A 14153-nucleotide genomic window follows, 5' to 3' on the forward strand; every position below is an offset into this window, starting at 1 on the left:
CTAATGAAAATCTCATCAGAAATCAGTCATTGTCCAGGGGACCTTTTGTCACTTGGCAGTGATTAACTAGCCTGTGAAAACAAGGCTAGAATTTAACTTCCTATAAGAAAAATGAACATGTACTAATAAGTTTGAAATGGCTAGCAAGGTACGGTGACTGAAAGCTACGTGCCAGATTTCTACCATCTTTTCAAAGCCTCCTATATCCCCTATCCCTGTCCATTGCTTTATTTACCAATTGACCAACTCATCTCTGAGTGTAGGCCTACTTGCCAGACACCGTCCTGTTCTCAGAAAATTGACGGTATCTGCAAAAGCTATCAAATCATCAGGCATTTAATACAATATTATTTGCCTATTTGTGGTATACTCCATGTTAACATTAAAGGGGCATTTGACTGACAAGTTTACACAGTACAGTTATTATTACCAATATGATAGAGAAACTGAAGGGGCAAGACACTGTAGGAAGTCACTGTAAAGGACATACAGTACTGTCCATATGAGGGAGAGTCTGGGCATATTGGCTGGCATTAGCTAACATGCCTATTTAACAAATTAATAATAGTGTTTGATGTGAATATCATTGTATGTTTCATATAAAACAACTGCATATGTATTTGCAGCTAAATTGTATGGATGAAGCATATAATAATCATCACATCTAAAGGGTATTCACTTCTAGCAACTTTATGTAGTCTCTTAAAGTAAGTTATTAGTAGGAAGATGCATAATTTGTGCTTTTGTTTCCATGTTGCTGCTGAATAGATTTGTAATTGAGAGTGTCCTCTATATCTGGGCCTATGAAACAAGACCAGTCTTAGAAAGATGAATAGTTAATGGGTGTCATTTTCTGTCAAGCATTGATGTCTTTAGTGTTGTTGCACTGTGTTCTTTTTTTCTTGACAGCAAAATGAGTTTCCCTTTGGAACAATAAAGTTAATATTCATTAAAGTCTTTACTTACATCATACACTTACAAAGGCAACTCATCAAAATCCACTTGATATCACCTGAGTGTGTGTTGTTACAGACATGACAAAATAATGGGAAAGCTTCATAAATCTTTATTAAAATATTCATATTCAACAAATTAAAATAAACATTAAAATTCAATATTGTATTTGTGTCAGTGTCAGTGTAAGTGTGTGTGTCTGAAAGCTTTCTGAGAGCAAGAGTGAACAGGTGGGATAGAGACAAGGCCCTCTTTGAACATGAGGATCATGTTAGAATTTGATAGAGCTGGAGTGAGAAAATGTGTGTGTGAAAGTCTCAAGCAGCCTCCCAGGTTGGAGGCCACGTTTTTCCACTGGGAAAAAAAAGACAATAGATAGATGATTAGTGATACAGTAATGATTAATGACTTCACATTCAAAGCTGTTATATTTACATTACACTTTTAGGTTGAAACTTAAAGGCGGAGTGCAAAAAAACGCTTTGGAAAAGGGAGTTGGGCCGACTACCAAAACACACTTGTAGCCAATCAGGTGGAATAGGCTTGTCTACTAACCAACATCCCATTTTCCAATGGGAAATGCATAAGGTCATTAAAGGGGACCAAACAGCTGTATGAAGTCAATTATGATATGGTGTACAGGATAGTTTATGAATACAACAATAACTTTACTCAAACCCATACTGTGCATATCCAATATGATAAAGGGTATACTGTGTCTGTTGGGCAGCTTTTTTCTGTTCAATGCAAATTTTTATGTAAAGACATAATGCTTAGTGTAAGCAGGAACGTTACAATTTAATTTTTAATAACAAAGGATAATTAACTAACCATAGTTTGCAGGGCATCCAATTATACAGGTGTTCTGTCTTTCCCTGTGAAAGGCAAAAAAGACATGGAAATGTGTTACTCAGAAGAAATAATGCACACACCTTTACAACATACCTTTAACTTGAACACTCATTGAATTAGTGACAACATTAAATGATAGGTGATCAATTTTGTAATGATATCCATTAATTACAGTAATTTGCACTTAGCGAGTGTTTGTGAGCAATGCACAATTGTTTGAGATACCATCCTAGTTTCTTACTAACTTTACTTTAGTGTGGTTTTCTAGTAATTGCAATAAATTGTACAAACTACCCAGACTACACAATGTAACTGTAACTGGGGTATCTTTTCAAGGCACTGGTTACTGGTTACTGCGTTCACAGCGATATTGTGCTTTAAAAAAAACTTGTATTGACCCATTAACTTTAGTTATGGCTTTTTCTGAATTATTCTATGTATTAAGGTTATTAAAGGGATAGTTCGGCCAAAAAATTTTATTTTAACACATGAAGCCGTCCGAGATGCATATGTCATAATGTTTCAGACAAACACATTTTCATTTATTTAAGACATTTTTTTAGATGTTTCAGTTAAAGGTAGGGTAACTGATTTGATCCTGAAACATTTTTAGTTATGCTGGTTAAAAGTCTCCTCACATCCTGATAGCAATCACTGTGTTAAGTTGTTTAAATGTATTTGTAGAAATTTATGTCATCTGTGAAAGGCGTAGGACCAAAAATGTTCAACAAATCATAGATTTCGGTCCGAACGGACGTTTCCTTTTTTTGTCCCTCATACGTAAGCGTAATTTGAATGCCCACCGCGCAGCGAGTCCACGCAGACACCATACATCATCGGCGCGTTCACATGCGCTCACCTCCTGCCTGTAAACAGTGAAAACAGCAAACTTTTCTGCTGAATAGACAACCTACACAGGAGCCACAAAACGCTTAGGTTACTCACGTAACCCCGGTTCCCTGAAATAACGGGAACGAAGCATTGCGTCAGTTAGCTGACGCTATGGGGGAAACTCCTGTTTACTCAGTGACTGAAGCCTATTGGTTAACGTCTGTACAAAGTACAGACCAATGACGTTTGAACCCGCGCGCGGGATGCACACGTCCTTATATAAGCGCGGTTCAAGCGTCAGGAGCTCATTATTATTCGACTGAAGCGCGCGGCCGAATAACACTCGCTGCGTAGACGTTTGTAGCAAGGCAAGTGACGCAATGCTTCGTTCCCGTTATTTCAGGGAACCGGGGTTACGTGAGTAACCTAAGCATTCCCTTTCAATACGGTTCACTTCGCATTGCGTCAGTTAGCTGACGCTATGGGGGAACGTAATCCCATCACGCCGTGCATACACAACGTACAGAAGTGCCTTATCGGAGAGACACTGCGTGTGGCCCTATACCCGGCATATTCACAGCCTTAAGCAAATGTGTAAGCACCATATAAAATGTTAACGCGCACACGGTGGAGTTTTAAACGCACCGGGGGCACATAACATAGCACAAGACGGCGAGATAAGTCAATTCAGAGTTACATTGGTGAGCTCGCTAAGCACACCGTGGTGTACACATAAAACGCATGAGCGTGCATGATTGAGCCGAGAGAACCTGCGCTCGTAGGGCAGGGACGTCTAAGCTATACAAGCTGTACAATAGACGGCGAAGACCAGCCGGCCGTCTAGCAGATATCAAATGTAAATACCCCTGTAGACCAAGTCCATGAAAAAGCCAAACTCTCACAGAGTGGGCTCTATATAGGACATAGCTCATAGAGGGGCGTGAGCCAGTGCGATGGTTTCAACGATCCATCTAAATAACCACTGTAAGCAACAGACATACATAGTGAGTGATCTGCGAAGCTCACGAACGGCCGATCTGACTATAATATGCGGCAGAACGGTTCGTAGCGTGGGATTATACAGATACCACAATAGTGTGAAGCCAAGTGCGCCTTCGAGCGCATCGGGATGCATATAGGTAGTATTATAGTGCACAGATCGGTGAGCTGTCCAAGCGCGCGCCGTAAATGTGTATTGACTATAAATTGCACGGGCACAGGTGAACACTTGAATACATCGTGAATGCATATGAATCAGAGTGTTACAATGCACAGGCCGGCAAGATTCTCAAGCGCGCCGTCATGTGTTCTGATAATAAGTTGTGCGCACACGGGTGAACCCTTCAGTGCACCGTGAATGCGTATAGATAAATCAGTGCACAGAACGCGCCGTAAATGTGTACAGATATGATTGATGAACGTACAGTGGGCACTCAACGCACCGTGAACATACACAGATGAACAACAATGTATGTATGTGTCACAGCCGTGTATACAGATGAGCTTTTCCGAGCGCATCTTTAGTGTATACCGAAATGTTATAGCGTGCATATGTGAGCTTCTCTAAGCGCACGGTTGACGCATATAATTAAAACCCATATCGTGCACACAGGTGAGCTTACGCGGCGCACCTTTAAAGGGGACATTCCAGAAGACGTTTTTAAGATATTAAATAAATCTTTGATGTCCCTTGAGTACATATGTGAAGTTTTAGCTCAAAATACCATATAGGTAATTTATTGTGGCATGTTAAAATAGGCACTTTATAGGGCTGAGCAAAAATGCACCGTTTTTGTGTGTATCCCTTTAAATCCAAACGAGCTGCTCAGGTGGGCGGAGTCTCAAGCGCTGGCGCTGTAGACAGAGCATCGAGGGAGATTCTCTCACGAAAGAAGTTAGTGAGCGATGTTAAGCATTATATATTTGAACATGTTTAAAAAGTCAATTATCTGTTTTATGTATACTAAATACATGTTTATCAGCAGATGGGAAACATTGTAGAATAAAAATAAAGACTTTTAGCTCTCATGCTGCATTGCTGCTTTTAAACAGGCACAATGATTTTCAGCATGTTACAATAAATTACACTTCCACAAACACTCAGAAGTTTACTTTTTGACCAAACCACACGAGCACATTTAAATGATCTGTAATAAAACAACACGTTTAATGCTTAAACTTTAGAGAAACAGATCAAATGACATGTTTAAGTTTATTGTGTACACATATTGAACACATTCCCGTTTCTGTCAGTCTTTCATCTATTTTGTAACTCCTCATTCATTTGAAACTTCAGAGAAACATTAAACAACATATTTACTTATTGTGTATGATAGTGAATACGCGTTGTTCACTCACTCTGTCTCGTGCAGTGCATTAATCCTCGTGTTCATTCATATAAACTTCAGAGAAACATATTAAACAACATAAATTACTTGAAAGCGAACCGTCGCGTTGCTCTCTCTCTCGTTCGTTCGCTCACTCGCTCTCTCTCTCTCTTGCACTAAGGTAACGTTAATCCTTTAGAACGTTAATTCAATATTTAGAAAGATTATTAAAACTACAAGTTATAAGATTGTAGGCTCCTGTTTGTGTTTGATGGAATACAAATGCGTCGTGCTGTCAGTCCTTCTTTCTCTCTGTCTATCGCACTCGTGAGGCCGTTCATGGTTGGATAGCGCAGTTGAAGGGGCAGTATCATTATAATAAGATCCCTTAGCTACGTCATGCGGGGAGCGAAATCCGCATGACCTATTTATTCACATGCTTGCAGAGAGAGTCTTACCAAAACAAAGTTACAGGGTTGCTATTTTTCATGTTTTCTGGGTTGGTAGAAGCACTGGGGACCCGATTATAGCACTTAAACATGGAAAAAGTTTTATTTTCATGGAATGTCCCCTTTAATGCAACAAACCTCAGTAGTGTGCGAAGCAGGGATGTCAAAGCTGTAAACTGACAAAGTGGACGGCGGGGACCAGCCGGCCGTGTCACAAATGTCAAATGAGAATCTTCTAAGACCATGCCCGAGGATCTAATCCATACATGGAGTAGACTTCATTGTCACGGGAGGTGATAACGTCAACGATCCATAAATAACCTGTATTGACAGGTGCCCTAGTGAGTGATCTGTGACGCAGATAAACAGCTGATCGTCTGATGTACGTCAGACGTATCTGTCATACAGGACCTTGGACAGTTCCAGACCGCTGCGCCTCGGGCACCGTCCGCATCTGAGAAATGACAGGCTTATGAATAAAGTGAATGGTCGGTCATAAAAGCGTGGTTCGCTGTTATCACCGCCACATATATATACGCAGGGGGAGAAAGCCGCCGTGCACGAGCCTCTGTAGTGAGGAGAAAGCTTTTCCACCTACAATTCGCGGGGGGTAGACTCTCGCTGTCACTAGACAGAATAGATCAGACTTTGCATAAGGACGCCTCGCGAAAGGGGTCCTAGCAGCTCGTGTCAACTTGTTATAAGGCACGTAATGTAGGTCGTGTCCCACGGATGCAATCTCCGCACGCCCATTGTAACGGGTTAATATGTCTGCATCTTGGTAGTTTAAGCACGAGATGCGTATTACTCTGATTGAACATAGCTTATAAAGTGATGCAATGAGTTTATAAAGGAGATGATTCGCCAGCTTGTACAGGGGGCGAGATCTCAGTCTGGTTCGGTAAATAATGAAACCACCGTAGTTTGACCAACCGCATTATCACAATAACACGGTCGAGAGTGCTGCAGTGCTAAAATCATCCCCTTAATGGACCGTATGTACAGTACAAGGTGATTGATATGAGACAAATGGGCGTTCCACGCACCGAAGGCTGATTGCCGTCGTAAAGCGTGTTCAACCCACAGCAGATGCTGGCGATCTCGTAATGGTAGCACTTCATGCAGCTGTGTGTAACCTAAGCATGAGCTTCCCGGCCGTCAGCTCGGGGCGGGACCTTTGCTTAGTCAAACTGTAGTGGACTTATGAACAGAATGCCACGATATTCAGTTTTCTGAGGCTCGTTAGAGGGGTACGTGAGCCTGTCTTAAACTTATTGTGGCGGGTAGCAAGCTCACTTGAGGTTGATATTACCCTTAATATCTCTGAGTATTGGAGCGGAGGTGTGAGCGTTTTCGGATCCGCTGATATAAATCAGCTGTATGGCCGAAAAACGTCATAAACCGCTTGGCTGTAAGCTTTTGAGTCAACCCAGTCTCACCCCATGGCGTCAATATTTGATGACACTTGACCATGCGTCAATATGTTGACGCGGAGGGTATACCTTTCGCGTCATTTTTTGACGAACTGGGGACTTCAATACTATTAAGTCCGTTGCATTCTCTTTCCTATTTGCTAACTACGCCGTTAAGAGACCTCACCACTGCGGGAAAAGGAGCGAGGGACTCCGCGAGCGTGGAGCACGAGTGGCTGTGCTATGACAGGGAACAGGGGCAGATCCGCCCGTGTTGCTTGTCGTATTCATCTATCTAGTTCTACGGTTCCCCTGCTTGTTCATCTCAACAAGAGAGGAACGGCAGAGGGGAGCAACAGACAGAACAGCCATGCGTCATATGAACGGTATCACCCGATGCACTCAGGGGATTCATATATGTGCCAGAGATCTCGCCACTGAATGTGAGAGGAGCGAAGGGACTCTGTAAGCATGAACGGTTGCGATGTGACAGAACACAGGGGGGGTTAGTCCGTGTCTGCTTGTCTATGCATCCATCTAGTCTCATGGCTCGCCGTGTGTTCATCCTGGGGAGAGAGGAACAGCAGGGGGAGCACGAAACATGGATATGGCAACCGAAGCATATAAGCGCGGTCCCGGCGTGGGAGGTGCCAGACCAGTGACGCGCTCTGGGAAATTCATAGCAGGAGGCTCACTCAAGCCGCTGTGCTAGACGCTATTACAACAGCGCCTGCTCTTTTAGCTTACAGCTTTATATTAAAAATATTGATCTTACCGGGCGGCCGCCAGGGAGACCTCGTCAGGCATGTGTCCGCTGCACAGGGCTCGTACCACGGCAAGCGAAGGCTATCTTCGGTTCTCGGCCGGAAAGGGGCAGGGGAAGACGCTAGACCTGGATTCTGCTGTCTTCGGTTCTCAGCCGGAAACGGCAGGGGAATACGCTAGGCCTGGACTCCGCTGCAGGGCTTTTGTCGATGGCGAGGTAAGGCTTCTTCTTCTTTGGAGCAGCGAGAGGTTCGCGCTGAAGGAGAAATTTAATGAGCTCCTGACGCTTGAACCGCGCTTATATAAGGACGTGTGCATCCCGCGCGCAGGTTCAAACGTCATTGGTCTGTACTTTGTACAGACGTTAACCAATAGGCTTCAGTCACGGAGTAAGCAGGAGTTTCCCCCATAGCGTCAGCTAACTGACGCAATGCGAAGTGAACTGTATTGAAAGGGAAATAAAGGCATCTTTTATAACAACAACAGCAAAAACTGCCTGGATCAGCAAGAGCAAAAACCCAAATGAACATCGGTAACTTTACTTCTTTACCACGAGATCCAAACAGCTGCAGGAGGCAAAGGGTCTGAAAGAGTCGTTGCACTGTTTATTTTGGTAAGGTAGGTACGCGATATGTTTGTATTGAGATGGATTCAGATATTCTACTTTGATGAAACGTTGTGTTGCTTATGAAATTTGTGTTCGTTTATGGATTAGCGTAACGATATAGTTACTACGTCTACACAACCGAACGTGTGCTTAAACTAATTCTGATGTGAACCAGTTGTTTATGTTGGTTATTTTGGAAGTGTTATTCCCTTTGTACTGCAAAGTTTTCTCACTGGTGAATGAGACATGAGATGTGACCGTCTGATCTGTGCGTGTTCATGTGTTTTGAAAGAGGCGTGACTTTGGATGGCGATATGACTTGAGGGTGGGATCGGGATTTCATTGCTAGGCGGCTAACGTTAGCATTTTTCAAATGTGTTACCCTACCTTTAATCAAATGTGAAGTTATGGGGTCCACGTCCTTCAAGTCCAAAAAATGTGCATCTATCCTTAACAAAATAAATCCAAGCGGCTCCAGGATGATAAACAAAGGCCTTCTAAGAGTAATCCGTGACGTTTTGTTGTAGAAATATCCACATTTAAAACTTTATAAACAAAATTAACTAGCTTCCGGTAATGCTGCCATCTTAGTCGCGTCCACATTCCGAATTTGTCATACGTTACTAAGAAAAGTGTGTACACTACGCTGATACTCTCTCCTGAATAGAGAGGAGTCAAAGATGGTGGCACTACCCGAAGCTAGTTATTTTCGTTTATAAAGTTTTAAATATGGATATTTCTACAACAACACTGGGCGGATTACCCTCAAAAGACCTTTGTTTATCATCCTGGAGCCGTTTGGATTTCTTTGGGGAAGGATATATGTTATTTTTTTGGACTTGAAGGACGTGGACCCCGTAACTTTACTGTTTAGCAGCTGAAAGAGATAAGACATTTTCTAAAATAACTGAAAATCTGTTCATCTGAAAAATTCTGGACATATGCATCTCGGACGGCTTCGGGGTGATTAAATCATTGGCCGAGTTGGCTATTCTGCTGCTTGACTAATCAATTGAAAGTCACGGTTCATAGGCCCAGGGAGAAGACCATATCCCAAGGTAAGAGCTAAAACACTTATAGGAACTGTAGAGCAACTATCTATACAATAAGCCCAAGTAGTTCTTGTAGTGAAAAAGCTTGTATAAACACAATGGGGTTCCAGATTTATTTTTACATTAACTAAACCAATAATATTAGGAAGACCTGCATGACGAATCAATTCATACTCTATGTTGATAATAGCTTTGTCACATATAAATTTACCTTACTTTCTCCAAATTTGTCTTGTCCCTAGATAGACAAATATACTTGGTTCAGTACATATAGAGATTTAGTGGTCCAGCTTATTCTTAAAAAGATAAAGAACACAAAAAAGCTGAAGAGCTTACTTCGTCCTGTAGGAGGAGGGTTTAAATTCGGTTCTGGATCGACCATAGTCCCAGGCTCCTGGTCCATAACTGTTGTGAAATCTGGGGGTGAGTGGAGATATGGCATTATACCATGTATTAATATACACTTAATATACAATTAGGTTAAAATAGAGATCTGTAAAATAATAAAAAAGTAATCACAAAAAATAGAGATCTGGAAAAACAAGCTTAAATTAGAGCCCTGTGGTTCAAGCTCACCAAGTGCTGTTGGCTGGAAGAAAAATTAGAGAATAGCAAACAGGCAGCATCCTAACTCATTAAGTTAACTGCCAGTTTTATTTCAAACTAAATTCTCACGTTCTTCTTTCTACTGAAAGCATACAGTGAGCTGGAATAACAGGGCTATGGTAAGAAGGCCTGTACGCTTCAACACCTTGTCCTGTTGAAAGAGGGCTAAGATTTGATTCTGGACCATCCGTAGTCCCAGCCTCCTGGTCCAGACACTTCATGGCGTTCAAATCTGAGGATGAGTGGCAAGTAAGTACTGTCTCTTAAAAGTGTACACACAGATTACATATTATACAATTGGGGCTGTATTCAGAAAGAACCCTAGGGCTAAAAGTAGCTCATAACAGACAAAATATGTTGCGCTTAAAGCATGACCTGTCTTGGATAGCTTAGGTAATCCAAAGGACTCCTCATACTCTGAGACCAATTCATAAAACAGTATCTTTAATCATAATCAAACCAAAGTAGCCTACTTTTTATTTGTGCAAACATGTTATCATGGATGCATTTATAAATCAGTGCACAGATATTTTGTTTATTTGCAGTGTATTCCATTACCATATAATTTTTAGCCATGTCATCTATCTCTGTCACCATCCACCATAGCAATCACATAGCACATTCATGTGACTTGTAGCTTATCAACCGATTGGGGTGTCATGGTACACAAAAGTCATGGTTCCTATCTCGGTTGACGCTGTTGAAAGACCCATATGTGGAATTCAAATTAACATGCCCCAGAGAGTACCGTCCCATATGTGGGATTTCTGACTGTGCATTCAACATATCAATGAAGGTAAACCATGGTAAACGTATCAAAGCACTTTCAAGCAAACAAATAAATTGTTAATAATAGCTAATACTGAACATTAGAAGTAAAAATATGTGGACTTGGGTGGTTTATTGCATGTACTGATGTTTTACTAAAACAAATTACAGTACATAGTACTTAGTGTATAAAGCATTTGTAAGTTAATGTTTATAATATTTTAGTGTGGTTTTGTCAATATCTGAAAATAAGAATGTTTACATTGAAAAATTTAAAAACTAAATGCATTCTGGACAGGAGGAAAGCGGCTGGTTCAGGCGATGAGCTTGATGCGTTGTAATGAAAACAAAACAGCTTTTAAAAAACTCACTCCATGGGTACAGTTAGGATTTTTAAAACCTACTTGTGAAAGTGTTAACTTCTACCTGTCTCTTACGGTTAACCCACTCATAATGAACAACAACAACTTTTCTGGGCAGAGATTGTATTTGTAGGTGGAGTTCGGATAGCTAGACCAATCAGAGTTTGAAAGTGACCAATAAGTCACTACAAGTGCAGATCTCAAGTTAAATGCACGTACTAGCAACCAACAACCCCCCACCACCGCCGTGTCGTCAAGGGTCAAAACGAATACACGTACCATGCCACCCCTCCTAACCAATCACAGAGGTATCTGCAAGCAGGCTTGTACATGACAGCAGACAAAGGAACATTTAAAATATCCTAGAAGTTATTTTTCCTTATTAACAGTAGGTCTCAGTAGCTTTGTGAATAGGTTTCAACTCTTGGTTAGGAATTTTTTGTATGATTTAAGAGTTCTCTTTATGCTAAGATAACGTCTTTGTGAATATGGTTCCTGGTCAAAAAAAGAGATCAGCTACTAAGGACATCTCACAAGGACATGAATGAAAAAAAATAATAAAGAGTTAAACACCTTGTCCTGTAGGAAGGCTTAGATCACATTCTGTACGGTCTATAGTCCCAGCCTCCTGTTCCAGAGATGTCACGGCTGTGAAATCTGAGGAATGAGTGGAGAGATGGTATTGTCTTTTAGAAATGTTAGATTTCTTAATATATGAAGAGTTTTGTTGCAAAACGAGATAACCACCGTTTTTTTTTAATTGCTCAGAAATCTTGTTTTTTGGTTGTGCATTCCAATTAATTTCAAAAATACAGCTAAGAAGCACCATAAAACAAAATAATAACATCATAACGTAATAATAAACATGTTTTGAGAAAAATGTTAAAAATGGATTTATCTCGTTTTGCAACGAAACTCTTCATATTATCATGTCACAATAAATTTGCTGCTAAATATAATCTCACAGGGATATGAAGAATACAAATAATGTTGAAGAGCTAAAGACCTTGTCCTGTAGGAGAGCTGAGATCAGATTCTGTACCATTCATAGTTCCAGCCCCCTGTTCCAGAGACGCTGCGGCTGTGAAATCTGAGGAATGAGTAGAGAGATGGTATTGTCTCTCAGAAATGAACACATAGATTTCATAATATATAATCATGTCAAAATAGATTTGCTGCTAAATAACATCTTACAGAGATATGAAGAATACAAATAAAGTTGAAGAGCTAAAGACCTTGTCCTGTAGGATGGCTGAGATCACATTCTGTATCGTCCATAGTTCCAGCCCCCTGGTCCAGAGACACTGCGGCAGTGAAATCTGACGATGAGTGGATAGATGGTGTTGTCTCTCATCATAGTGTAGAGATCCCCCACTAAAACACATTCTCACAAAGATATCAATGGGGAACAACATAAAGCGGAGGTGCCAAATCCAGGCCAAACACACCTTGTTCTGCTGAAGGGTTGACCAAAGTCTCTAAATGTAAAATTAAAGTAGCTTCCTCTGGTTCCTGGCAACTTTCTGTTGCTTGGTTTGTATTTCCTAGAACAGTACAAACACAAAAATATACAATATGCAATTAGGTCAAAATGTGAATGGTAAGGCAAAATAAGGCAAGCCAACATACCACACGCCGGGAAGCATATCTGCCCTCACTGTTTCCAACCATTGCCTGCCACCATCTACACCTATATAATAATATAAAAGTAATTGAAATGCACTTTTAAAATATATGTTAAATATAGTCTCACCTTCAACCATAATTTGAAAGATTTCGTGGATGTTTTTAACGCGTGTTTGTGCATTTGTGCCCAACACCAGATCTTTAGGCAAAATCAGTCTTGGCTTCTTGTGGGGGTATTCAAGGAGGAGCAAAGGCCTCCAGCCAACTGCATGTAGCTTCTCTATCTGAAAAAATAAAAACAATTACAAGTGCTTTGGTGTGGTGGGTATGGATCTTTGTGTGCATATCACAAAGCTGGGACGCAAATACAGACTGTACAGACAAATACTGTACTTATTTGACAAATCACAAGAGAAGACAAAACACAATGACAGAGCAGTGAACAGTGAAAGCTCACTCACTGACATGGTCAGATGGTAGCACAATAAGTTTCTGCTGGTCTGCTGTCTAATGCACCTCTGTCTTATTGGCCAAGTTCAGTTCACATGTCACATCGACCACAAGATACACAAGTAAAACTAACCACTAACCTGCATAGTGATAGTCACCCAAATTTTAAACCACAAATTAAGAAATGCTATCCTACCATTTGAAAAAAAATACATGCATTTCAAAGACCCCAAAATCACTGCACCCATCAGGATCTGTCATTTTGATAACATAATTTCTACTATGGTGACATAACACAATCCAAGTTACTTACCAGAATGACTGCATCATATTCGTATTAGTCGATTCCTTACAGAGTATCGCAAATAAATGAGTCTTTTGAGTCGATTCTTTACTAAGCAAATGGACCAAACGCTTTGAATTGGTTCGCGAATCAGTTTGATTGAATCGTTTAGATCGCTGCAAAACTTCACACGTGTACCAGCCATACGCGCGACCTGTTCAGCGTCAGACAGTTAAACGTGCGCATCCTCCAGAAATACTATATAGGCTACACTTGAAGCACAGAATGATTTAAATTCATCGATGATTGACGTATGATTGGCTTTATGCTGAACTGAATAATGTAAGTGCTTCGTTCTCACAACACACACGTGACAGAGATTCACAACATGAGAAACATTTCTTTGATCGGTAAACGTAAATGACAAAATGTAAAATGACAAAATGTGGTCTAAAATCAGTTACGTTAAAGTGTACATTGTCAATGTCCTCAGAGTCAGGCCATCTTAGGAGATTCTCTGAGTTTAGTTAAGCTTAATATGTATAGTGAATGCAAAACTCTGTTGGTTTACTTGTCTAATATTTCAGATAAGATGTATACATCAACATTAAGACTAGAGTTAATTTTATAGAAATGCTTGTCTATTCTGTGTTTGTCTAAAGTATTATTTAATCATACTGTTTGTGTATGTTGCAGTTTTACACATACATACCTCCATAAGTATTGGGACAATACAGGCAACATTTCTCTGCTGTGGAGTCAAGAAATGTAAAAAAATTATAGATAAATGCACACACATGCATATATTT

General features: G+C 40.6%; 1 protein-coding gene across 1 annotated transcript; it reads right to left on the reverse strand.

Moving 5' to 3' along the window:
• Positions 1-1050: 1050 nt before the first annotated feature.
• On the reverse strand, positions 1051-13385 carry LOC129416964 (uncharacterized). The gene is made up of 11 exons (XM_073873863.1): positions 13375-13385; positions 12739-12895; positions 12434-12529; positions 12221-12304; positions 11992-12075; positions 11559-11642; positions 10001-10087; positions 9586-9666; positions 9461-9487; positions 1786-1829; positions 1051-1308 (listed from the first exon to the last, which is right to left on the reverse strand). The coding sequence occupies exons 2-9, from the start codon at positions 12746-12748 to the stop codon at positions 9462-9464; spliced, it is 552 nt and encodes a 183-aa protein (XP_073729964.1). The 5' UTR covers positions 12749-12895; positions 13375-13385; the 3' UTR covers positions 1051-1308; positions 1786-1829; position 9461.
• Positions 13386-14153: the final 768 nt, after the last annotated feature.

Source organism: Misgurnus anguillicaudatus, chromosome 12 (assembly GCF_027580225.2).
Source record: "Misgurnus anguillicaudatus chromosome 12, ASM2758022v2, whole genome shotgun sequence".
Classification (NCBI taxonomy): domain Eukaryota; kingdom Metazoa; phylum Chordata; class Actinopteri; order Cypriniformes; family Cobitidae; genus Misgurnus; species Misgurnus anguillicaudatus.

Coding starts and splice junctions, on each gene's coding strand:
- LOC129416964 (XM_073873863.1), bottom strand. Junction 12,305..12,433: donor CAACCCTTCAGCAGAACAAG/GTGTGTTTGGCC, acceptor ACTCATCGTCAG/ATTTCACTGCCGCAGTGTCT. Junction 11,643..11,991: donor CAGCTCTCCTACAGGACAAG/GTCTTTAGCTCT, acceptor CTCATTCCTCAG/ATTTCACAGCCGTGACATCT.